General features: G+C 42.1%; 1 protein-coding gene across 5 annotated transcripts in view; it reads right to left on the minus strand.

Annotated features, from left to right (window-relative positions):
* The window catches only part of LOC148010708 (dynein regulatory complex subunit 7-like), a 358,764-nt gene that overhangs the window by 230,944 nt on the left and 101,283 nt on the right, over window positions 1-26,537 (minus strand). For all 5 annotated transcript variants that reach the window (XM_087671014.1, XM_087671012.1, XM_087671015.1 and 2 more), the window contains 6 exons: window positions 24,393-24,513; window positions 24,123-24,273; window positions 23,629-23,879; window positions 23,307-23,400; window positions 8,715-8,842; window positions 8,503-8,618 (listed from right to left, as the gene is read on the minus strand). In XM_087671014.1, coding sequence (XP_087527140.1) covers window positions 8,503-8,618; window positions 8,715-8,842; window positions 23,307-23,400; window positions 23,629-23,879; window positions 24,123-24,273; window positions 24,393-24,513 — 861 coding nt within the window. The remainder of the gene's footprint in view (window positions 1-8,502; window positions 8,619-8,714; window positions 8,843-23,306; window positions 23,401-23,628; window positions 23,880-24,122; window positions 24,274-24,392; window positions 24,514-26,537) is intronic.

Below are 26,537 nucleotides of genomic sequence, written 5' to 3' on the forward strand. Positions count from 1 at the left end.
GTTGCAATTTGGCCTGCTGATATGATTTCAACTGGAGCAGAAATGCATCATCCGGAGTGTCCACCAGCAGAGAACGAACCAAAACCAGCACGTCCTCCACTGCCTAGCGACGCTGCCAACAAAGAGAGGCATGAGAGATCCCATACTGCCGAGCAGCCCACTGCACATTAGAGAGCAATCTTTCAAATGACGCACTGCCCTGAGAGGAGAAGTCCAAGAAGAATCTGTCAATCAATTGCTGCATATAGCCCTGAAAGATTGCATGCTTTAAGTAAGACGAGTTGAAACGCAAAGGGAGTCTCTCCAGAAATTGCTTGAAAGGTGCAATGGGTTGTGCAAGCAACTCGAGCTGCAGAGGGAAATGGTCCGACAAGGCATATTGCTGCAACACTTTTATTTCGAGCATCTCGGGAAGAAAATCATCATTCTGTATGATATATATACGGTCCAACTGCGACCATGTTGTTGCATACTGGGCAGAATGGAAAGTAAACCCTGTAGAAGTCTCTCACTCTCTCTCTCTCTCTCTCTCTCTCTCTCTCTCTCTCTCTCTCTCTCTCTCTCTCTCTCTCTCTCTCTCTCTCTCTCTCTCTCTCTCTGTGTGTGTGTGTGTGTGTGGCCTTTTAGAGATGCTAATAGATCTTTCTTTCTTTCTCATAAAGGATAATTGTATTACTTACGAAAAAAAAAGAAGATTACCAAATACAGGATGGCTCTAGGCGATCGTGCATAGTCACAATGAAGATACAAAGAAAGTAGAGTGACTAAAGGGAGGCAAAAGAAACTACAATGTGCAAAGCAAGTAGATCCTGTCTAGGGAGGATATCTATAAACTCAATCAAGTCTAGCTACCAATGAAGAAGCCCTTTCAAGCGGGCTACATGGCTTTGCGCACCCAATGAGGCATCAAAGATAAATGTATTTCTCATGATCCATGTTCTTTGGAGACATCAATATCTCAACCACTCATAACCAAGTGGCCGATAGTAGTGACCAAACCTTTCATGTGACCGGGCAAGCAAGGAATCGATTGTAGGGGGTTTCTACCGACGTCTAACAAAAGAAGTAGCAACCATTGGAAATCCTTCGCTTGGAAAGTGCCGAGGCACAAGGTTAAGACCTTGGATCGAAAAGGCGTTTTGTGAAGCTGGCTTGTCATTACTACAAATTTCCACCACTCTTGGCTTTTCTGGAGACCCCATGTAGTATTGCCTTTCTAGACAAACCAAGTCTTATCACGAATCAGCAAGTGATATATTCTAAAGCACGACCCAAAAACAACCGACCATTAATCATCTTATCTTGCCAAGGGGCCTCCTAGTCCAAAGTGGGGAGAGGCTGCATGGCTCATAAAGAGTGCAAATGGCATTCCACAAGTTGCAATAGCTTTGAGGAACATGAAAGTAGCGTTGAACCAATCTGAAGGACATAACAGCCCCACAAACACGTAGAAGAGCTTTAGCAACACCAAACAATGACGAAGCCCAAGCGCGCCACCCTATTCAACATCTGTCTTTGTTCGCCTTCATCTTGCCAAGAGAGAAGCTTCAAGGATTTGGGATTCAGACACCTTCTTTCATACTACCCCTCAGATGGTCTAGGACTTTAGCCCACTAGATTGGTTGTTCACACAACCATTATATCTTTGATGTACCTCGTTACTCTTCACAAAGTTCCTTGTACGTTGTATTTACGTCAGGGAATTTTCTTCGAGTTGCTATTAATAGAATTCTCTTTTCTTGGAAAAAGAAAAATGAGAGAAGCTTCAAAACCACCAGCACTTCTGCTTTCAAGAAGTTTGCCACCTCCCGATTTGAAGGTGGGTTCCGTGCCAAGAAGATTGAAGAAGAACCGATCTCCAGGAGTGGACCAAATGATTCAACAATGTAGAAAACTTAAGATGGATAGGCTGCTCAGCATTAACCACATGCCACCACAAACCAAAAATCTTGGTGTTCCCATGCTTGATGCCCTAGGACCCAAGGAACAATCTGGCAATCAAGGACCACCGTTGCCTACCCTCACACAAGGCCTAGAACAATGACCAACGGAGAGCAATCATGTGTCTCCAAATCCAAAACAACCCCACTACTCATTCTTTTGGGAGTACAAACATGGTGCAAGGAGATCTTGGAGATACCCATCTATGTAGAATCTTTTTTCCAAAGAAAAAACTAAGCAGGTTGAGTAATTTGCTGCAAATGAGACTTCGACCAAGAGAGCAAGGAAAGGTAATATGACGCCATCGATATCATGATTATCTATGCTATTTTTAATCTCACATGGAAAGGCCAATCTTGTGATTTCCAATACACAAACTTATCCATAATGCCTAAGGAGATCCAATCTATTAGCACTTTTAGGAAAAACCTACACTCCCAAGGGATAGTGCAAGTGCCTCGAAACCAAGCCTTTAGCGCCATCTCACCTTGCCATCCCAAGGCCCAAAGATCACCCTCAGTGCAGCTAATAAGGGCCAACTTGGATGCATTAATGTGTAGTACTGAGGCAAGGGCAATAACTCCCATGTGGCCATTGCTCTTTGTATATTATTTGAATCAACCTTAAGAAACATGAAAGTGTCATCTACCAATGCCTAGCCCATAGACGTAACAACATTGTTAGAATGGGGTGAGTGGCAAAGGCAAAGAACAAAGGACTCAATGGGCAACCCTGCCCAACTGATCGACAAAGCGGAAAGGGTGCTATGACACCACCATTGAGCAAAACTTGTGAAGAGGAATCCGTGCTGATAGTATTGATAAGTCCGTACATTCTCGGACCAAAACCCATGTCTTGCATTAATTGACCCAAGAAGGACCATTCCAAATGATCGAAGGGTTTTTCAAGGTCAACGGAACCATCACCATTTCTTGTTTCGTGTATCAAGCATAATCTATTCCCATCTGGACATTCCAGATGCTGTGCAAAATATTGTGCCCTTTGATAAATCCACACAAGGCAAGGTGAATAATGTCCGAAAGATATTCATGCAATCTGTTAGCTAGCACCTTGATAAAGATCTTATGCACAAAGCCCATCAACAAGATTGGTTGCTAATGCTTCAAGGCCAAGGGCAAGGGCACTTAAGGGATCAGTTTAATCAAACCCTCCTTCCAAGAGGGCATCATATATCTAGTTGTCTTATGCTAGCATAAGGCTATCAATGGTGCAACCAATTGAGTGGCATAGGTCTCAAAAAACTAATTGGTGATAACGTCCCACCCCAAACTCTTGTCTTTAGGCAAGTGCAAGAGGACATCCATGACCTCATCTTGTGTGATGTCCATATCCAAACTATTGGCAACATCTGATGGGACTTGTTTTTTTAATGAGATCACAAAACAATAAGCAGGCTGCACTGATTGTATGAGAAATGGAGGACTGCAATCCAAGCAAGCCCACAACTCTAAATCTATCTGACATATCTCTCTTGATCATTACTAGTTGAAATTTCTCTCTGGTAATTAGCAACACGCCAGAATGGGTTCCTGTTGAAACACTCGTATAAAGAGCTTGAAGCCATGATAGTGTAAGATTCTCCCTACTTCTTTGTGACTCTCGTGCTCCATCACCCACAAAACATCCCAAGCATTAGGGTGTAACGTTTGCCACATAGCATGTTGTTTGCCATGTGAACAAATACCTCAAACATTCCATGTAGCAATTTTCATGATGAGATGGGAGATCAACGGTAGGGTTGCAGCTGCATCGCTGCAACTTTATTTGCCAAAATAGCAAGCATGTCCTCATCTAGAAAATCTCCCACATAGCAAAGGTATTTGTCCGTTACCACATGCTTTTGAAGTAGAGAACGGATGCACATCCCCTATGCTATTGTGCGGGTATCTGTAATTCCATGGAGTAATGACGTCACCACGCTTAGACACTTAGGGGACACACGTAATGACTCCTATTGAGTCTTAGAATTAGAGGCCACCTTAATGCTCAAAGGGGCAACACCAACACCTTGGGACAAAGGCTTGTCCTTAGGGCGTGCATAGGTATGCAAGGTATTCTATGTATCCTCCAAGGATCCAATATTTTGAACATCATTCAGCTTTTTGCCTTTTTTCAACTACATCTCTTGCCAGTCATGGACATCATCAGTCACAGGTGATAGCAATTGTTTGCCTTTGCCCAAATTTCTTCCTACGGGCTAGGCATCTACATGCATAGAAGTACCATCCTGTTGAACAGATTGAACCTTATTTGTCTGTGGTCCCTTCTTTGGCTTCAGTACATTCTTCCATAAAGTGACCTAATTTTCCATAGTTGAAGCAATGTCCCACAAACGCTCCCCATTTGAGATGGAAATGCAATGTGCATTCCAGGGAAATTCACCAGTAGCCAAGTGGGATGCTTGTGAGAGGTATTCCAAAGCATGCACATTTTGTTTCTATTGATGGCTCGGGTACTGGGGGGTACCAACACTTTGCCAATCCTGGACAGGCATCAAGCAAAAGGAGCCAATACACGGCTCGACATCCCTCCACTTCCACCCAAACTGAACATTCTTGCTGTAGAAATTCTATGAATTCTGCCATGGGACAACATGCACCAATTTGTGATCAAAAAATAATGGCAGCTTATTTAAAGGCACCTCACACTCATATGGGGATCGGAGCATGACCTCATAAAACCCCCTTGAGGCCACAAATATGTCCTCCACACAGTCCTCTTGTACCACACTCGTCAACCATGAGCATATGTAACACATTGTAGGAATTCTAGCAGTAACGAACATGATGATGGCTTTTTCATGGAAGAAGGAGAACAAGCACAACAGGTTTTGTATGCACATTGGTAAGGATGATATCACTCTCTTCAAAGTCACTGCAATTATCCTGATTATGTTGAATATACTCCCCAAGAAAAGTGTTGGCAAATTCCAAAACATGCTCCTAATCCAAGTCCTGGGAATCATCTGATTGCCCTACTACTTCAGCATAGGACCAAGTGTGGCCCATCTCTGTAGCACACAACAAAGTTGCAATTCCTTGCAAGGCAATGCATTTGTCCCTTCCACCAAGGAGGCTTCAGCACACTTGAAGTGCTTGACAAGAAGCTCAGAGTGTTCCATGTCAAAGTTTGGGATCATTTCATCCTCATCCATGTCCAGACACAAAGCGTCTACCACTGCATTATTGAAGGCATCGGCACACTGATCTCCTTGCATGCTGGTAGGCAGTTCAGCAATAAGGTATTCTGCACGCTAGCTCCCTATTTTTTTTCTTCTTCTTCTTTCATAATGGGTAATTACATTAATTACAAAAAAAGTACGACTTCATAAGATTACAAAGTGCAAGGGTGGCAGTAAGCCAACACGTATGAGCTAGAAACAAGGGATTCAGCAAAGACAAAGACAAGAGTGCAAAAGGCACCCCGAGACTAGATAAACACAAAAGATCAGGGGCTTTAATAGGCTTTTGTTGTGTGGGCCTAAGCTTTCGCTACTGCCAATGTCTCCAGTACACTATCTTCAAAGAAGTCCCCCAATACCGGAAAGGGATTGGGTCTTGGATGGTCAACCCATGAGGAGGAAGGCACATCAGTGGGGTGCGAGGTAGATCCTTCATACTTGCAATCCCATGGAGTGATGACTCTACCAGTAGCATCAAAGGCCGACTAGGCTAGAGGGTCAGATGTGCGGTGATGATCAGGTCGATTGCTGTTGTTGCCATTGCTCTTTGGGAGGCAGAGGATGCTTGGCAAGAGGAGGAAGTCGAGTGGCAGGTGCATCAGAGGAATTATCCCTACGGTGTGAATAGGTGCGAAGAGGGTCCTATGAAGAGGAGGGATCATTAGGTGTTGTAGGGTCTACAGCCTAGACGCTCCTCCACTTCCCCTTAGCTGATTTGAGCTAGTCATTAGGGCCGATGTCTTGAGATAGCGAGGACTTGGATCCAACCACCTTTCCCTCTAAGACAAAACATGGAGTTTTACTGGAACCACTTCCTACATCTCTCTAAGGATGGACTTATTTTCTGACCACAGTATATGGACACGCACCTCTCCCATGGTATGCCGGCTGCTATTGGATGGATACGCACCTCCTCCCACCAGCTAAGGATAGAGGCAATCAAATGAATAGATACCCAAGCAGAGGATAGGATATGCCAACTCTTGGTTGACAAAGAGCCCGAGATGGAGGAGCACTACATATGCAAATTTAGTGTATTATGACATACAAGGGAGGTATAATTGCCTCTTCTGTGAGGACTTCAGACCTCTCTACAATGTCATGGAGTATGAGGACCAGAGATGTCTACGGCTTTTCCTCCTAGAGCTCTAAAGGTGCCACATAGCACTACTATAGGATAGGAGACCAACTTGCCCAGAGGGACTAGGGCTGAGAGCAATCTGAACCAAAGATCAAATAACAAGGCACTACTAGTTTAGAAGGTACAAAGTCATCCCACCAAACTGCATCTACCCCATGCTCTGGAGTCACACTAGATAGAGCCATTGCACTTTTCCAAGCATCGAGACCTCAACCACCTAGTAGACAACCAAGGGACCCAAACTATAGCCAGATCAAAGCCATCATTGCAAGGCAGAGGAGACTCACTCCTCTAACACATTAGTAGAGTGGCCCTGCACCACATCATAGCTAGGATCATGTGTTGACCTTGATATTTAGGGAGGAGCTACTGTAGCTTGTACATACAGTTTCTAGACTTAGACCGCTTTAGATGTTTAGATGTTAACCTTATACTAAGATGCATTTTTCTTTCACTTCATGATGAGATGACAATGAACATAGATATACTTTGGTCTTGTCTCATAGGCCACATTGGCCTTTTGCAAACGTTTAATACACCTTTCTTCTTTTTTGTTTCTTCTTTCTCTCTATCTCACAACCCCCCCCCCCCCCCCCAAAAGGAGTTCTGTCTGCCTTAGATGTAGCTCATCCTTCATGAGCTCCACCACCCAGCAATCATCCTACAGCCACAAAGTCACACCCTACCACATTCTCTTTTGCATCTAATCATCCTACTCTCCCATGCCCACTCAATCACGTCCTATCACATCCTCTTTTTTTCACCAAAGCATGCTGAGATATGCCACTGATTGACTACATAATTAGTAAGGCACATGATCATAACAAGTTAATAGCAAAATGCTCTCATATGCTAGATTTTTTTTCTCAAAGAAGAGAGAATTCTAATAATAACACCTTGGAGAAACCCACCTAAAGTGATATACAAAGTACAAAGAACCTTGTATAGAATAGCTAAGTACATTGCAAATACAATGGTTGTGTGAACAACCAATCTGGTGGACTATAATGCCAAACCATCTAAGGGGCGCTGTGAAGAAAGGTACTAGAGTCCCATGTTCACAATAAGGCATCTCTCCTCATCCTCTCAAAGCTTCCTTACATCCTCTTCCATCTTTTGTGGAGAGTGTGGATGATCTCTACCCAGATCCTTGAAAGAGTCTTTATTGTGGATACATCCCGAGGGTCTATGGCATGGCTTCAACCCGCAATCTAGATGTACCAAGCAAAAATATGACAATCAACTCCCATTTGTTGCATTGTCCTCAATTCCATTGTGTCTATAAGTAATTTGCAGTGGGAATCCTACTCAATTGTTGTCTAGTGGTGAGAAAAGAGAGACTCTCCTAAACATCCTCATGTCCATATGTTGGGCATGTGTTTATGACCCAAGCTATAGTCCCCCCAAATCACAACCATGGTTTCCATGGTGCTGTGAAAGATCAAATGGAGCGCTCTACTCCATGCCTCCTAGGATCTAGGGTAGTCCCATGGGTAGTGTATTTATATCTCCTTTGGTACACCACATCTCACGCATGCCACTAGGTCCCAGCCATATCCTAGTGAAGTGCGAACTACTAATATCCTACAAGCTAATATCCATATGAAGATGGATATCCTCCTAGGCCTCTCATTGTAGACTTGTCAGCTCTTGTGTTCGTATACATGTTTTATTTGCTCCATATGTGAATGATTCACCCAGTATTGGGGAGCTATACAATGATTTTATTGGCCACATACTAGCTAAAATTTCAGCATCAATTGGGTGTAAGCATATGGACATAAGGCAATCAGACAAGCTGGTTTTTGGACGGGATGATCTACACTTGATCACTTGTTTACATTAGAAATCCGCATTGAGGAAGGCTGTTCACACATACAAAAGATACGTCATTCCTTTGTGGATTTCTACAATGCTATTAATGCAATCCTACATGCTAAATTGATTAAATTTGCAATAGTTTGGGAGTTTGGTCAAGAAATTCTTCCATCATTGAAGGGATCTACTGTAATCTTTTGTGCATAGTAGAAAGTGGAAGGCAATATGTTATCTACTCCAAGTTTTATGGATAATTAGACTGCCGAAATGGAAGATGTCTCTTCCCAATGCTTGTATCTTTTAGTACTGAAGATTTTTGTTGAGTATTTTACCTTCATGATGTTAATCACTAAGGGGTTTCATGTTGCGATTACTTTTCTTGGAAGACTTCAAGAATTACCTTTTGTTTCCATCAAATGCAGCCGCATGCCCATCACGAGCAGTGGGAATGCTTCCACTTGTGGATAGCTTAGCCCACAGAAGTGTGCGTGAATCAATTGCAAATGTTTCTTCGACCTAGTCAACAAGAGGATTGCTTTAACAATTATTGAGCATTAACTATCAGTAAAGAAATTGAAACCATGTTTGTAAGCTAGACATCACAAACAGTGCCTTAACATAATTGGAAACACGTCCTCCAAAGATGTATGTTATTGGGCCAGCTTGAGTGATACTATGACCCGTCCTCAATAAAGGCCTCTGCCCTACTTCAGACCTGGTGCGATATTTCTTATATGAACCTGGCATATCATAGCAAATACTTTGAGAAAGACATTCAACCACTGAGATAAACTTTGAGTAAGCAGTTGAGATCAGTAGTGATTATTAAACAATTTAAAACATCAAGGTGAAACTTATCTAGGTGCTAGATATTGTTGATGTCACTATACATTGCTGTGCTATACAAGGTTCTTCATCTTATTTTATTGCAATAAAATAGATATGGGCTGAGCTCAAGGAAATAGAGAGACACATGTGACCTTAAAATTTTTATAAGGGATAGATTAGTATTTTGCTAGAATATACAATGATAATATCAAAATAAGCTTCAAAGGGCTGAAAAGACCAAAATAAAATCTGTTTAAGTCTAGCATGGCTGTATTTCTAGAACTGTTAGGTATTTTTCCAATCATTACATATTAAAAAGACCTACATTAAATCTCTTTAAGTCTAACATAGATGTGTTTCTAGAACTGTTAGGTACCAACCACTTCATTTTAATTTAACAAAGATCACTCATACCCTTGAAGTTAGATATGAAAGACTTTGGGGAGATCCAAGGGCATGAGGAGACAAGCAACGCAAGGTGCCTTTACATCCTCTCAAAAGTAGACTAAAATCTCACCAAAAGGAAACCAAGACAACAAGCCATCTATACAAGTGAGACTCCCCAACTATCCTATAAATGTTGAGCAGCACAAGTTGTCTACCATCCAGCCAACTTAACTATCCACTACTCAAGGGAGACTCCCCAAATTTCTTAATTGTGGAGCAGACACAATTATCATTAGCAAAAACTTGAGACTGACCACTAGTTATCTTGTGCGTGTGTGAAGGCATTGGATTGACCACAATGGATGCTTGTCCATTGATGCATGGGGACACAATACTAGGACACCCATGGTTCTATGGCAGTAAACCATAGAGCTCATTTTGCACCTCATAGCCCTCACCTAAAATGGGTGGCAATGAGGATGGATTACGGAAGAGATCCAACCACTTGTAAGGCTTTACTTAAGGCTAAAAGAGAGTGTCCTCCTCCATCTTGTCCACATAGGACCTCTCATTGTTGATCTTAGGGAAGAATAGACTGAAATACTGTTTTTTCAAAGAAAAGAAAACTATACTAATAACATGTCAGGAAAAAGCCCCCTAAGGTGAAACACAAAGTACAAAGACCCCTTTAGAGTGTAGCTAAGTACATGAAAAAAACAACAATTGTGTGACGAAACAATCTAATGGGCCATAATGTCAGACCACCTTAAGGGGCTGTGTGAAAAAAGGTGCCGGAGTCCCATGTCTGCAAGAAGGTATCTCTCCTCATCATCCTCTCAAAGCCACCCTAGAGCCTCTCCCATGTCCCATGGAGAGTATGGATGGTCTCTATCCAAACCATCAAGAGAATCTCTATAGTGGAAACATCCTGGGACCTATAGCATTATTGCACTCCTTGCAGTCCAAATGTAACTAGCAATCAAATCCCTTCTATGAGAGTGCCCATAAGTCCATTGTGCCTCCAAATAATTCAAAGTGAAAATCTTGCTCAAATGCTGGCCAATGATGAGAAAGGAGTGGCTCCCTAAAAATCCTCATATCCACATGTTGAGCCTCTATTTCTAACCTAAGCTCTAGTCCCCCAATCACAACCATGGTCTCTATTTCTGACATAAGTTCCATCCCCCCAATCACAAACATGTGCCATGGAAGACCATCATGAGGGCTCTTTTCCATACCTCCTAAGCTCTAGGACACTCCCATAGGCAATGTCTCTAAAATTTCTCCAGCTCACCACATTTCACACATGTCTCTTAAGGCAACCATCCTACTCCACCATGAAAGTGAATATATTTTCCCTCATAGTCACAATGACCCCAAGGAGGATGTCCCTTCTAGAGGAGAGACCAATGTAGGTCTCTTCAATCTAGGTCTTTTCAGAACGTAATAATTGAGAAAACACCTAACAAAGTGGAGTATCAATCTAGATACCTATCATATCAAGAGTGGTTGTATTTGTCCTCCACTCAAGAGGTACTCCTTCTATATGGTCCGTATCATAGCTCCAGTACCCCGGGGACCCCATAACCTCTGCCTCTACATCTCTAGGGGTAGTTCGTGAAATGCAGACCAATGTCACATTAAGGTAGCAACTTGTAAGAGAATCTCCACGAGGATAGGTAAGTCTTCTATCCAAGAGTATGGCATGACTCTAATCACTAATAGTGATTGAAAAGAAAAGCCTACCTCCTCTTCTCTTTAACTATGGTCAAAAATAGCTAGTGAGCTAGATGAAACACATATGCTTTGATGATAGCAACTTTGAAATCCAACCTCAAAACTCCTCCTAAAGCCTCTGGTCCTAATCTCCTAGAAAATCAAATTAATGCTAGGCTGCCATGGTCCTCCATATGTAAGTGTAATAGACTGCAAGCTACGTAGCAAAAGTTTCATCCAAGACTCCTCACTTGGAAGGAGACCCCCGATAATGGCTTAACAATAAGGCACTAGCTAGATTTAAGATGTATAATGACATCCCAAGCCACCTTTCCTTTAGTTGAGCTCTCGTCTCCTCCTAACCAAATAAAGCTTCAAATCAGATGCTTCACCTAGTACAATGCATAACCTAGAGAACGCGCACTAAGAAGTAATATACCACATCATCAAAAGAACCAAGTTGGGAACTACCACTCCCCTTATTGATGAAAGCCTCGTTGAGTTTCAATAAAGGAGTTTCTATCTGATGCTTAAAAGAAGCAATTGTTGCTCTAAAGTTTTGTCAATCTCACATGGCATCCAAGATATGTCACTACGGTTCAGTAAGAAACCTAGGTGAAACTCTCATATGGTCATCATTCCAGCTACGTAGTGCCACATATCCAAAATCCATAAGACGTGTGCAAATTAATTAATGTATCTAATGCTCTATAAAATACCTCCATGGCCACTACAAAGGCCATAAAGATGCTCTCATTCCCATCTAAATAAATCATTGTATCTATTGAGAAATACTTCTCTACTCATAACAAAAACAATCGTGCAACAAAGCACAGACTGATAAAGAACACAATTAGCGTTAGGGTAACTCGGGGGGACAAAGACCACTAGAGAAGATAATGAATGAAAAATGAATGTTGAATATATACGATACTCAATGCAGCTAACACACTATATAAAGGTGAAATATTGACCCTCGAACTCTGATCTCTCAAGCATGATGGTAGAGAGTATGAGCTGGAGAGTGTGTCATACTCTAATGGATCCCAAAATGTAGCAAATAGCCTCCAGAGATATCTAGCAGCAGCAAATGCAGCTCAAGTGTAGCTGAATCACTCATGATAGACAGGTTAGGCAGGGTCAAAATCAACAAAATGGAGGTCTGTAGATGACATGGCAATAGGTGACAGGCAGTAGACTGCAAAATGCAGCAGCTGATGACATTGGGTAGCAAGCGACACGAAGCAAATGGTTTGTACGGTACAAATGCAGCTTGTTCAGCAGTGGGCAAGAGTCCTCAACAGCTGGGAGGGGGGGAGGTGTCAGGAAGTAGGTGCCAACAACAAACAGCAGTGGCCAGCAACTTGAGCTGAGATATCCTCTGTGCAAGATGTGGATAGCAAAGTTTTGGCATTAGCAATCTATAAAAATGAGATTAAGTTGAGTGTTGGGACACCTTTCTATTTATAGATGGACGGGTTCTCCCAAATTAGGGTTTGGCTTATGAGACATAGATACTCTCTAGGATCGCATTACTTTTTAATAAAAGTTTGGTAATTTTGAGTTTGGGGGCTGTAATTTAAGAGCTCATTAAGTCTAGAATGCATTTTTGGCTCAAACCCCCTCTCAAGCCCAAGATAGAGCGAGGAAAGAATAATTAAGATAGCTCATACTCAATTTTTCTTTCATCCCAAGGTACCCATTCCAAAGCAGCTAGGGCATCACGCAAAGGGTGCTCATCGCTACCCAATGACCTACAAAGACTACAAAGGTAATGGTTATCTTACCAAGGGAGCCTAAGGGATCACCCAAAAGAGACCAACGCATCGGAGAAAGGGTGTTGGTCAACTCCCCATTGACCTACCAAGACTTGCAAAGGTGAATGAAACCACAATTGACTTATCACTCTTTTTTTCCCTTTTTTTGGGTAATTTGTGTCCATAGGGGAGAATAAAAGGGATGGTTAGACCCCACACGTCACAAAACGGACAAACTACCCCGACCACCCATGAGTTGACAAAGGAAAGGTATGGGGGGCATGTGGTAAAGAAAGAACGAGACTATCCTAGGAGAGTTCCATGGGAGTTGTCATGAATACAGTGGATCCAGAGTGGCCACTCTCTAACTAAAAAGGGATAGATTGGCACACATGCAAGTTTACAAGAACAGAATGCCAATGCATGGGCAAATGCCAAGGGCAATGCAAAATGTCATGTTGATTTAAAATGCTATTCAACAATGCCACTAGTGCCCTTGCAAGAGAATTATTCACTTGCGCAATCCCCCTTTTACAATCCTAGACGTCCTAATGATACAAATAATGGTACAAAGTACAAAAATAATATCTCTAAAGTAATCAAACTCCTATAGACACCAAGAGTAGAAGACCACCCCCTCTAACCATTGGATAATGGAAGGAGAAGTCAATACCCCCACTCTCCCCATGATGCAATGGGGGAAAGAAGACGCATCCAAGGGAGAAGAGTGAACTGCATGTCCAGCTGAAAACTTGTGAAACAAATGGCCTCCAAGGGCGCCTTAAGAAAGGCAAGAACTCAACCTTGGAATAAAAAGACTCCTTGCTGGTCCAACATGTAAAACCCCATGAAGGAAGGGCAACCAAGGTAAGGAGTGCCAAACGATCCAAGTCTCTGCTCAAATCTACCGGTAGGTCCTATAAGGGTTAGTGCCAACCTACAAAAGGCATGTTAGGAGCAAAATTACCACATAAGACCATAAAATTCACAAACTTCAACTTGCTTACATCAAGTCTCAAGATCTATGTTTTCAATTTGTGCAAGCCACCTTGCAGCTGATGACATCATCTGGGCTCTGGAGCTTTTGCCCATCCTGCTGCTGCTACTGCGTTTTGCTGACAGCCATCAAATCCAATATAGCCCGCCTATGGTTTCATCATTCTCCAGGCCACCTTGCTGTCTACTGTGTCTATTTTCCACCTGTCTACACTTCACAGTCTGCATTTACAGCAATTGATCACGTACAGAGGCTGCTTGCTGTGTTTCAGCCTTAAGGATCCGTTCAAGGTACAACACGCCCTCAGAGCTGTGTTTCAGCCTTAAGGATCCGTTCGAGGTACAACCCACCCTCAGAGCTGTGACGGGGTCCTCTTCCAACTCATCTTTGCCCTGATCCAGCTGAGACATCGAGATTCAAGATTCATTGTATTCTTCATTATGTCTGAGTTACTCTTCACCTTTGACTTCTACCATTTTCATTGTGTTACTATAGCCCACTTTTAGCTTATCTTCTTTGTTCAAGTATTTATTTATAGCCTTCTCCACATTACTTCAATGAAAAGTGCTTGTGAGTGCAATGGTTGGATTTGGAGATGGTCCCACTACCAAGACAGACCAATCGGATGACCCCTCTGATGAAGTGGGGGTTAGATGGTCCTACCGCCCAGTGAGCAATGGATCTACTGTATTGGGGTGGACGATGACCCCCTCTCGGCTAGGGAGTTGCGGCTAAGATCCCTCATTGAATGTGCTTGAGTTCCTAGGTGGGAAGAGAATCTAAAGTTGGGCAAGCTGCCTTAGGCCTTTGAGCAACACTCCTCATCAAAATGGCTGGCCTTCTAGCAATGCTTATACTACCTATTCTTTCTGTGGACATTTTGCCAACCCAGTTTCAATCCCAAAGGGGACTTATTTTACTCCTCACTATCCGACTGAGTCTTTGTATACTTTCCACCACATTGTTTCACCTTCTAGGAAGTCAAGACCCCCTCTAAATATTGAGTTTTCTTATGAAATCAATTGAATAGCCAAGCGTAATGCCTTAGCTAACACTCAAATTCATAGAAGGTGGGTAACTTGGGTTGTGAGAAGACTCGTTGAATGAAATTGAAATATTTTTGTGGAAATTTATTCATGAACAAAGTGACTTGATCATCAACTGACTTGGATAACCCAATGGTGGCAAATTCAGCGAGTGATTGCTAGTACTCAACCAACTTGATAGTCAAATCGTCGCTCTCAATGACTTTGAATTCTTGGAGCTCATTATCAAGGTTGATTTGTCGGGTATGATCACAAGCCGCATAGCAGTCGGCTAGATGTGCCCAATGCCCAAATGCAAGGCCAAAGTGTTGGAGTTGAGAATGAAATTTTGGCATAAGACCCTACATCAACTCGACTATGGCTATGGCATTTGTGCTCTTCCAAGAGCAAACTACCTCATATGAGAACCAATGGGGTTTAGGCTAGGGTTCCTATCCCTAAGCAAGTTCCCACAAGCCTTGGGAATCCAAGACATGTTGCATCAAATTAGACCAAGTGGTAAAGTTAGACCCGTTAAAGGGAGCCTTACCTGTAATTGCATACTTGGCTGATGTGGATGGATGGATGGCTTAAGTAGGAGGATAGGTGGGTGACATAGGATAGAAAGGTGGGTAACTAGTTGCTACATGAGGCATTGAACTGCCTAGCATGGTGACTCTAGATCTGTGCACTAAAGGAGATGATTGAATAGTAGAGGATCCAGACTCCACATGCCAAAAAGGTGTAGGATGGCCCATTTGGTATTGTCATATTGGCAAACTGTGTGGCCACCTAGGAGATGGGAGAATAGAGTGGGCCTTGAGACGCATGGGTGGGATACTTGTACATACAGGTCCCCATGGATGGTTGGGTTGGGGGAATAAACCCCCATCACTGGTGCATCTCCATCACTTGGATGTACAAAAGTAGAGAACCTAAAGAAATAGGATGTACCTAGGTTTGAAGTTTGCCCTAGTGTGATATGTGGTTGGACAAGTGAATGGTGAATGGTGGTGTAAATGTAGATGTAGGTATAGTAGAACAAAAAGGTAGGATGGGTGGGATTGGAAGTTGTGGTGTAGATGAAATGGAAGTGAAAGGAAATTTACTTTTAGGAAATTGAAAAGTAGAGAATGGTTGAAGTGATGATACACCAACTTCATTCTGACTTTGAGAAACAAAAATTTGAAAAACAAATTGAGTTTTTTCCATACACACCTCTTCTTGTGTTTACATAAAAGAATCTATCCTCTTCAAGATTTAGACTGCCATGAATAGAGTAAAGAGTATCTTCTTGAATATCACCAACATCTTACAAGGAAGTACTGGCGGCACTTCATTTTCCTTGTGTCTCTCCCACAGTTGTCTACTGCAACAACCAAAGTGCCATTGCCCTTGCCGGCAATCCAATCATCACACCACAGACGCGACATGTGGGAGTCCACTTTCACTTTTCCCAAGAGCAGGTTAAGCTAGGCACTAATCGCCTAGAGTTTGTGCCTTCATTAGATAATTTTGCAGACATTTTGACCAAAGTGGTCAACCGGCCGATTCTTTAGTACCTGCTACCCAGGATCGGCTTGGGTACACCCTCCCCTACTTATTTAGCTTGACAGGGAGAGGGTGCTTCCCTCTTGCTGTCCCTTGCAGTTTTAGAGGGGGCGGCTTCTACTCTTGATCTGACAGTGATGATGCATACGGTTTTTAGATATTACGTTCATTTATTCATTTGCATTGTATTATGGACATTTCTAACTTCATCCGCACTATCAGGATGACCTGATTGTAAAAGGGCACTTGGACAAGTGAACAATTTCCCTACGAGGGCACTATCCAAGTGGCACCATTGCATAGCACATTGCATGAGCATGACATCTTGCATCTCCCTTTGCATCACCCCATGCATTGGCATTCTATTCATGTAAACATGCATCTGTGCGCATTTATCCCTCTTCGGTCTTTTGGAGTGGTCAACTCTAGGATCCACCATCTTCATAGCATAACACATGGCAATTCTCCTAAAGACAGATTCCCTACCCTTGCTTGCTTGCTTGCTTTGCTTGTCTTGCTAAGCCCACCATCATCTTTTTTGCCTCTCCCCATATTCACCACATGATTGGCACACACACACACTTTTACCATCCTTAGGCACTTTTCCTAGTCACAGTGTGAGGGATTGGCTTGCTAGTTTTGTGAACGACTTGGGTTTAAAACTCTCTTTATCTTTTCCTATCTGTTACTTAATGAGCCGCTGCCCCTATATTACTTATGTATTTTCAAAACACTTTTCAAAAAACCACCAAAAAAAAAAAACAAAACAAAACAAACCAGTCCATTGTTGTTTCCATCCGCCTTTGTAGGACTTGGTAGGCCCTTGAGCAACCGCCACGCACCCTTGGTCTGATGCCCTAGCCTCTCTAGAGTGATCACTTGGGCTCCCTTGGTAAAATAGCCATCGCCTCTATAGTCTTGGTAAGCCACTGGGCAGCTGACGTGCACCCTTTGTCCGACGCCTTGGCTGCTTTGAGGTGGGACATCTTGGGGTAAATTAAAATTTAGGCTAGCCTACCTTTCTAGCCCTATTTTGGGCCTAAGAGGGAGTACTATGCTAATAAATGCACTTAGCCACTTAAACAACCCCAAAACATGCTTAATTTAGGCTTATTTTAGCCAAAACCCTAAAATGGGGAGTGGATCGAGTTAAGTGGGAGAAGAGATCTAGAGCCCTAATTTTCTATAAATAGGCAGCGAGCCCCCCACTCTTCTCTAATCTCGTTTTTGCAAATTTCACGTGTTTCAGCTTGCTGCCCACACCCCGTTCGCGGAGGACATCTAAGCTATCCATTGATGTCTCCATCAGCTGGCGCCTAATTTCCAGTCCTCTTCACACAGTTTGGAGTTGATTCCAGTCAGGCAACTGTTGTTTCTATGCAGGCCTACTGCCGTACAGCTTGCATGTCATCATACTCCTGCTGCCTGCGTTTTTAGTATTTCTCTCTCCTGCAAGCTGTCTTGCCTACGTTTTTAGTCTTTCTCTCACCTGCTCTCTACGTTTTTAGTCTTTCTCTCTCCTGCAAGTTGTCGTGCCTGCGTTTTTAGTCTTTCTCTCACCTGCTGCCTACATTTTAATTCTTTCTCTCTCCTCACTACTGTTTGCATCAAATCCAGCTTCTCACTGCTACGTTTTCTGGTGTTCGACATTCGGAAGCTGCCTTGCTGTGATTCGGGATCCGTTCGGAGTACGACACACTCTCCAGCTCATTACCCCTGCCCTGATCCTTGAGATACATGAGTTCGAGGTTCAATATTCATTCACTGCATAGTGTGTTTGTTGCATGAGCATCGTATTATTCAATAGTTATATCACTTCATTTATTTACTGTGTTCATTGTCTCTAACTTACCCGAACCCTAGTTGTGTTCTTTTATCAGTCTGTGCTTTGTCGTACGGTTTCCGTTTATGTTTCTGTGTTAGGGCATTTCTTTACACCCCTGAGGTAAATATACAAAGTACAAGGAACTCTATAGAGAGTATAGGAGTACATCACAAAGTATCTAAGTACATCACAAAGTGTCTAAGTACACCACAAATACAATGGTTGAATGGAAAACCAATCGGATAAGCACTACCTAGAAACCACTCAAGTGGACTGTAGTGCCACACCATATGAGGGGCCATATGAAAGATGCCCCAATCCTAAGTCCGCAAGAAGGCCTTTGACCTACTTTTAGATGAAATAAAACTTTTAGCAGGGGCAAGAAACAAGTGAATGTAGTGTAAAGCTTAGATATATTAGGGTATGAAAGATATAAAATCTTTAGAGGTGTTGCATACAGTATATCCGTTTGCAACCGGATTATAGAAATAATCTGAAGGGTAGTGAACATAACTAACTTGCATATGAAATAAATCAGTAAATAAACCATAGATCCATTGAATGAGAGCTAGAATGACCTTGCATAATACACAACACAAAATGGGCCTCAAAGGTTGGTACCTTTTACAGTATTTCTATATCATTATTCAAAGTTTACAGAAATTACAAGTGAACTACTACCACAAACAAGCACTCTCTAAATGCCAATCATTCCCATATGTCTTGCTTGTGAATCAAGCCACACTTGTCTCTAGCATAGTCTCCTCAGTTCCTCTCAACAGCTTTGACTAAATGCGCAACAAATTTGTACATTCACACTCCAATATTGAAGTGTAACGCATATAAACACATGTTGTTCTTGATCCAATTGACCTACAAAAGTGACATTGGAGGTGCAAACTTAGTCCCAACTAATATGCACACTAAAAACATTGTGTAGCACATGTAAATCTCAGTTCCAAAATCATTTGATTTGCTGCATGAGACCTTAATCATATTCATGCATCAAACCTAGTGCTTTGCCCTAACTTTTGCACACCCAATTCACTATCAAAATGAGTAAAATCATACCTGCACTTCAAAGCTGCATTGTTGTCAGAGCATAGCAGCATTCAATTCTCACCCAAAATCAAAGGAAATTTGATTTGGTACTTGTGAAATGCATCCCATTAGGTACTTCTATGCCCTTTCTATAACTTCTCCATGCATTTTCCAATCAAAATACAACAATTGACTATCCCTCAGAACCAGACTATATATTGCCACACTATAAACTCGGCAACCACTGCAGCTATTGCTACTTTCCAAGCTATTCAATGACATCAAAGGATGCACATAATAGATGCAACTCTGTCACCCTTGCTTATAGGCTCCTATCAGCCCTAGTACTATTTAAGCGTTCAATGACCCTGTCACTCTTGCCAATAACTATTATCTTCCTTAAGACTATGCGAGGGTCTAATGAACACGGTCACCATTGCTAATAGAGTTATACTTTTATTCATTCAAGACTTGTAATAGACTTTCCCCTATTACATATTTTTTGATATGGAAGTCCCTTACAAGGCTGCTTTGTACTTTGCATTTTGCCAGGAGTCTTATTAATAGAATTATTTATTTGCTTTGAAAAAAAAAGAAGAAACAAAGGATGTGCAACTGTACGCGTCATCCTACCAAACCCTAGAAAATATAACCCACAGTAAGCTCAAATTTGTGGAGCAAACTTCCAAATGAGCCTGCCTACTACAGTTCCATACAATCCCACATTCTTCCTTCCATAAACAGTGAAGTTCTACCAAACTCATTTGTGTGAAACACACTTTTTCTGCAATGATAGTGTCCATGATGTGCATGAAGCTTGAGATCTCAGAGAAAGAATGAGAATCTCAGCCCATTGTGCTGGCACGATGTGTCCTCAGAAAAAGAACAAAAACAGCAGCTTATATTGCTGTCCCCCGGAGTTCAAGCATCCAACCAACAACAGAAGAAGCTAGAAAATGGGAAGGGAGTATCCGGAGGTCCTGCCATGACCTGCAGCTGCCTAGAAATGGCTGAAACAGCCAGCCCCGAAGCTCTTTCCAGACCTACAATGGCCTACTATTGACTGTAATCATCCACACAATGCCAAAACAGAAACACCCTGTTGACCTAGTAACTGTCAATGGTTTTATGGAAATTTCACACGTACCAAGTTTCTTTTAACCTGACCCTGAACTCTCAGCTCCTGACTGGTCCTTTGGGCCCTGCCCCAAGTCAGCACTACCTATGCAAGGTCCAGTATGCTCAAACCATGGTAGTGAGACACCATCCTCTGAAAAATAGCAATCGACCCCAAGTGCATGCATGTAGAATCCAAAGACATACCAAATAGCAAATACATGTAACCAAGTAACCAAGAAACACTGATGAGATAAACATTTACTGCAAATGCACAATTCTCAAAAATGGTGGTTGTTGTGCTAGCATACAACCAAACATTATTGAAGAAACATAAGTACCTACCACATTAATCATAAAAGTCTATTACAAAGCTTGAACAAATAGCCAGACAGGAGGTTTATAATGCCAGACCATGTGGATCTAGAAAAGAAAAATAAGTGCTAAAATCCCACATCTTGAGAAAAGCATCTCTCCTCCTCACATCAGTACTTTGTCCATTTCGTCAACTTTCATGATGGCTGTCTGCTCAAGTAAGAGGGCAGCTTCCTTGCTCCGCACAGGAGGGTTGCTCCAAGCAAAAGATATATATTGTTAGCAAACAGTAGTTCAGATGAACACAAAGGGCAATAAGCAACCACCGGGTATCTGAGCCTATCTACATTAAAGGATCAGAAGTGCTACCCCCTACTTAGAGTATCAAGCAATGCTCCAAATTTGTGCTATATTGGACCTAATTGAGGCATGACCAAGGTTTGCTCTAATGGAAATGCATCAAGGTAAATCTACCAACTGAGATGAATCTGCTAAGTCAGCCTCTTCCATCCACTTCACATCTAATGGTGAAGCACCTGAACTTTCTGTGTAACGATGGGGAACTTTACCTCTTTAGTTGTAATTGCATTTGTGTGCCCCTTTCCCACATCACAATGATCTTCCAAGGACTTGCACTATGCAATGTGTGCCTCTCTATTGATGACAATAGATCCTCAGCACTTGCATCTTGTTCCCTTTGTAATATCTTGCTGAGTTTTCTGAAAATCCTCTATTTTTCACTAACTACGGCATTTGAAAAAATGTGTACAGTGTGCTCACCTTGAGACAACCACAAGCTCACCTCCTTAGAGAACATGGTGATGTCCTAGCAACACAACCATGAAACCATCTTACAGAAAGAATCTGAAGGGCAGTGAACATGTACTAACTTGCACACATCAAATAAATCACCAAATAAACAAACTATTCACTAAAATGGAGAGCTAAAATGTTGTTACACAAAAGATGACATACAATAGGTCCCAAAGGTTGGCACCCCTTACAGTACTTATTTATAATTATTTAAAGCACAAGAAAGGGACTTGATCGAGTAACTGCAGTAGAGCTTATATTTGCCCCTTTTGTCAAAGACCATATCACTTTTGACCCAAATCTTGTTCACTCAATGGTTGAACATACTAAAAGCGTTGGCCTCAAAGAGTAGTCTATAAAAATGAGAAGCTCATTGTCCTTTTAGATGTCATAATTTCCACAATCTCACAATACTTCTTTAATGTGAGCTGGTTTGAGTTCGTTCTGTACTATATGACGAGATCATATCTCACTTTCAAATGCAATTTTTGTTCAGATCTCCTAGCCAGTTTGGCCTTTTGCAGACGTTTGCATATCTCTTTTCTTTCTTTCCTTATTCTCTCTAAATTAAGATTCAAAGCAAGAACTTGAAGTATAGCTTGCCACACATTTCTGCCAATTTCACCCTACAAGTTCTTTGAACACCTTTCGCATCAACACCTCTCTCCTTGGCATCTATATTGCAAAGGTCTTGTATAGAAAAAAACATGTGGAACACTTGCAAATTTCCATTTTGCAATACACTTGTTGTCAGATGGGAGAGGATCGAGGTGCAGCTGAAGTGCAGTAGACAGTGTGAGAGTGAGAGACAGAGTTGAGCACGATACCCAATGCAATAGTACTGAATAGAGTGTCAGCTGAAAGTACAAATGATAACCCTTATACCTTAGGGTTATAAGGGGCTGTTCACACCCGAACACAGTAAGTGCCCGTAAGTGTGCACCACAAGCACATACAAAATAGTACACATAATCTGGGGGAAAAAACCTCTCCTACCGAGAGTAAAAAGTGCCCCAGTGTCCTAGTGATCACCCGCACACTCCCATATGAGCGTAGGCGTAAGTAAGGCGTGTGAGATACCCAACACTTGTGTAAGATGCAAGGACATCATGTTTGAAAGTATTGTTGTACTAATGAGGTTAATCATATTATTACTGCCTTCAGAATCTTTTTGTAAGACTTCTCTGAACTTGATTATTGGGACTCCTTGTCTGATGTATGAGTAAACAGCAGAACACTTGGGCATGTTCCTAAACCAAAAAGCTAGTTCTTCTTTGGCATCAGCTATTGTTTTAACAGAACTAGTAATTTTGTGGCTCCCCCGCCTCCCAAAACCCCACCCACAACATTTTCGACGGTTAATCCCTACTGCAGAGCAGTCAGAAGTAAAAATTGAGCAAGATTTTTGAAGTTTCTGTTCCTTTCTCACTGAAGCATCTGTATGTATAATTACTAATCAAATGTAGTTTCTTACTTAACTATGCAGAAACAGCCAAGAAACCAGAGAAGTCTATCTACACAATATTAACAGTCAGTGTGATCTGTGAGGATGGAACTCTGGTGTTTTGATTGAAATGTCCTTGGTATGCCTTGGAGGGATATAGAATCAATACCAAGATTGGAAAACACAGAAAATGTGAGAAGATGTTGGAAGCAAGCCAATATGATTGACCCCATAAATCTCATAATAAAGCATCACATGTGAATGCCAAATACTCTGTCTCTATATTCGGATTAGGACTATTCCTTCATCTGGTGCTTAAATTAATGCTATCCACAAAATAGAAGGCATGCATGCAGCTTGTGCCCCACGCCCAGTGAAAATGATATTACCTACACTGACACTCTCTGGCTTCTGGCATATCAAATCTTCTAGTAGCTGGAGCTCATGTAAATTTCGGAGGTAATCCATAAATCTCTCAAAACCCTGCATTCAAAACACATACCTATTAGACATTCACAAAACAAAGAAAAAAAGCCCTAGACATGAAAATTACCAACTTAAAAGAAAGGGTTCATCTGCTCATAACATACACCTATAGTAGTGAAAATGGATGTTTTGCCTCAGGGCTTTCATACATAAAAGTGCAGAAAAACATTATATGACTTTCCCTCTAGGCACAGCAGTTTTGTCCAAGAAAAGATTAAAAAAGACCTGGAGATAAAACGAACTTGTTGGATCTGACAAGGGGTTTCCACTACATTCAAACTCCATGAGATTTCTCAACAGCCCCAAAGATGGTGGTACTTCTGTGAGATGGTTACCATGAACATCCAAAGTAATAAGTTCTTGCAGATCTTGCAATGTCTTAGGAAGAGATGTGAGAAGATTTTCGCTCACATCCAAGCGCTGCAGGCTTCTCAAAAGTCCCAAGGACTCCGGCAACTCCATCATCCTATTTTTTGCTGCAATAAGTAATTCACAATTCAACAAGAATGTTCTTTTTTTTTTTCAAAGGAGGAAAAATTCTAGTAATAAATCCCCCAGGACAAAGTATCCCAAGGCAACATACAAAGTGCAAAGTAGCCCTGTATAGGACTTCCATACCAAAATATATACCCAACAAGAGCATTCAAACATCTTTAAACCTTGATGTACAAGATGGGCAGAGACGAAAAGATTCTTACTTCATTAGATCTGTGCCTTACCAAGATTTAAGTAAACCAGTAAATTGAGATGCCCCCAAAATGTAGGAAGTGTCATCAACTGGTTCTTGGAAAAATTAAGCTCCCTCAGAGACACCAGATATCTTATTCCTAATTCCATCTCTCTCATGTCATTTTCTGAAAAGTCCAAGACCTGTTTAAAGACACAACACACCTCTGTTCATAGTGAATCTAGAATGTATATGCATGCATTTCATCCTTAACTCTAGCAAAAGAAAAAGGTGCGTATCCTATGACCCCATGCATACTAACCTGTAGCTTAGCAAAACGCAGAACAACAACAGGAAGCCCTTGAAATTTATTCTTTCCCATCCGTAATGACCGCAATGTGCGGAATTCTGCCAGCTCATTTGGCAATTCGGATAGCAAATTACTGCAAGTAAAGTAGAACCTCAATACACACACTCTTTTTTTTTTTTTGTAATCTCTCTCTCTCTCTCTTTTTTTTTCGTAAAAGGTAATTGTATTAATTACGAAAAAAAGGGTACAAGTTTACATGATTACAAGATACACAAGGGCCCTAAGCCAACGTGTGTAAAATCCCAGTACTAGGCCACGAAAAAGTTACACAAGTCATGGCAAAGACGCAGAGGAAATTGCCATATGCCAGGGAAGCAAGTCCTCCCGAGGGAGCAAGTCCGAGTGCCCAATGAGATCTATCTGCCAATGCAAGAGACCTTTAAGCCGAGCAATCTCTCTTTCTCTCTCTCTCTCTTTTTTTTTTCATAAAAGGTAATTGTATTAATTACGAAAAAAAATACAAGATTACTTGATTACAAGATACATGATGACAATCTAAGCCATCATGTGAAGAGGTTCCAAGTACTACAAGTTACAAAGTCATGGCAAAGACGCAGAGGAAATTGCCATATGCCAGGGACGTAAGTCCTCCCTAGAGAGCAAGTCAGAATGCTGGAGAAGATCTAACTGCCAATACAAGAGGCCCTTAAGCCTAGCAATATGCCGCTGAACATTATAGGCGGAATCAAAAAGAAAAGCATTCCGAATGGTCCAATTATGCCAACAGCCCCAATATCGAAGAAAGTGATACATGAGCTTCATATGTGGCTGTGCCATAGTGGAGTATTTGGGCTGCCCAAAAACCCAGTCAAAGGGGCGTAGGGTGAAACCAACCACCCCTCGCCAAACAATCGACAAAAATAACCAGACTTTCTTAGCAATGGGGCAAGAAATAAATCGGTGCCGGGCGGATTCCACAGTAGTGGTGCAAAAGAAACAGTTGCCATTGGAGATTCGTCGCTTGGAAAGAGCTGAAGCAAGCGGAAAACCACCAATCATCACTCTCCAAAGAAAGACCTTATATTTGAAGGGTGTCTTGTTCAACCAGCCCTCCACCATGACCAGGATTTACGCGATCCCCATACAGCATTCGCTTTAGTAACTAGCCATTGATGATCTTTAATCAGAAGATGATACACTTGGTTAGCAGAAGCTTTGCTTAAATTCAGCCGGCCTTCTAAGTCCCAATCCTGCAAGGGATGATCCGAAGCAAGGGCAGGAAAGGGTTGTCTGCTTTGGAGCACCGTCAAAAGCTATTCCCATAAATGCCTATATCCACATGGGATCCTGAAAAGCCTCCTAGCTGTACGAAACGATATTAGCACATTGCGACTGGCAAGGGTGGCATCCGCGACTGAAGACAAGCCCAAACGTGCCATCCGGTTGAATTGTGGTCTAAGCTCGTGTTTACCTTCCCATGAAAGTAAACGCGAGACTGCCAGCAATTCCAATTGAAAAGAGTTAGTAGCTAAGCGATCCTCCGTTGGATGCCACTGAGCCTTCTGGAGAACCAGTTTCCAAGAGCATACCAAATGAGTAAGCAAGGATGAAGAAGAACTGGAGAACCGCGAATCAACGTTAAGAATGTGCCACCAAGAACTCCGGATTTGGGCATTGCCATACAGAAGCCCATGGTCCTCAAGGAAATAACGGGCTATAACAACCCACAGATGAGGATCCGAGCACATGGCGCGGAAAAGAGACCAACGGAGCGCCAGCATGTGAGTTTGGGCATTTAAAATAGCTCCTCCACCCATGCGTTTGCAGGTGCACGCATGCGACCAAGAAATCCGGGAAATACCTGCATGCAATGAGTCCTTCTTCCATAGCATGAAACGAATAGACCGAGTAAGAGCATTCAGAGTCGTAGGAGTCCAGGGCAGCAATGGCAAGAAATATGTGAGCATTGGCAACATAATTGTCTAGGCTACTTTGAGGCGGACATGGAAGGGCCAGGGCCTGAGACTTCCAATACAGAAACTTAGCCACCAGTTTCTGAGAAATCCACTGCAGAAGCTGCTTTGGGGGAACATCAACACCCAAAGGGTACTCAAGATGCCTGACAATGGAACCGCGAGGAACAACCAGACCCTGCCA

This window comes from Lygodium microphyllum, chromosome 29 (assembly GCF_053477565.2).
Source record: "Lygodium microphyllum isolate KBCC chromosome 29, Lygodium_microphyllum_v1.1.10, whole genome shotgun sequence".
NCBI lineage: Eukaryota > Viridiplantae > Streptophyta > Polypodiopsida > Schizaeales > Lygodiaceae > Lygodium > Lygodium microphyllum.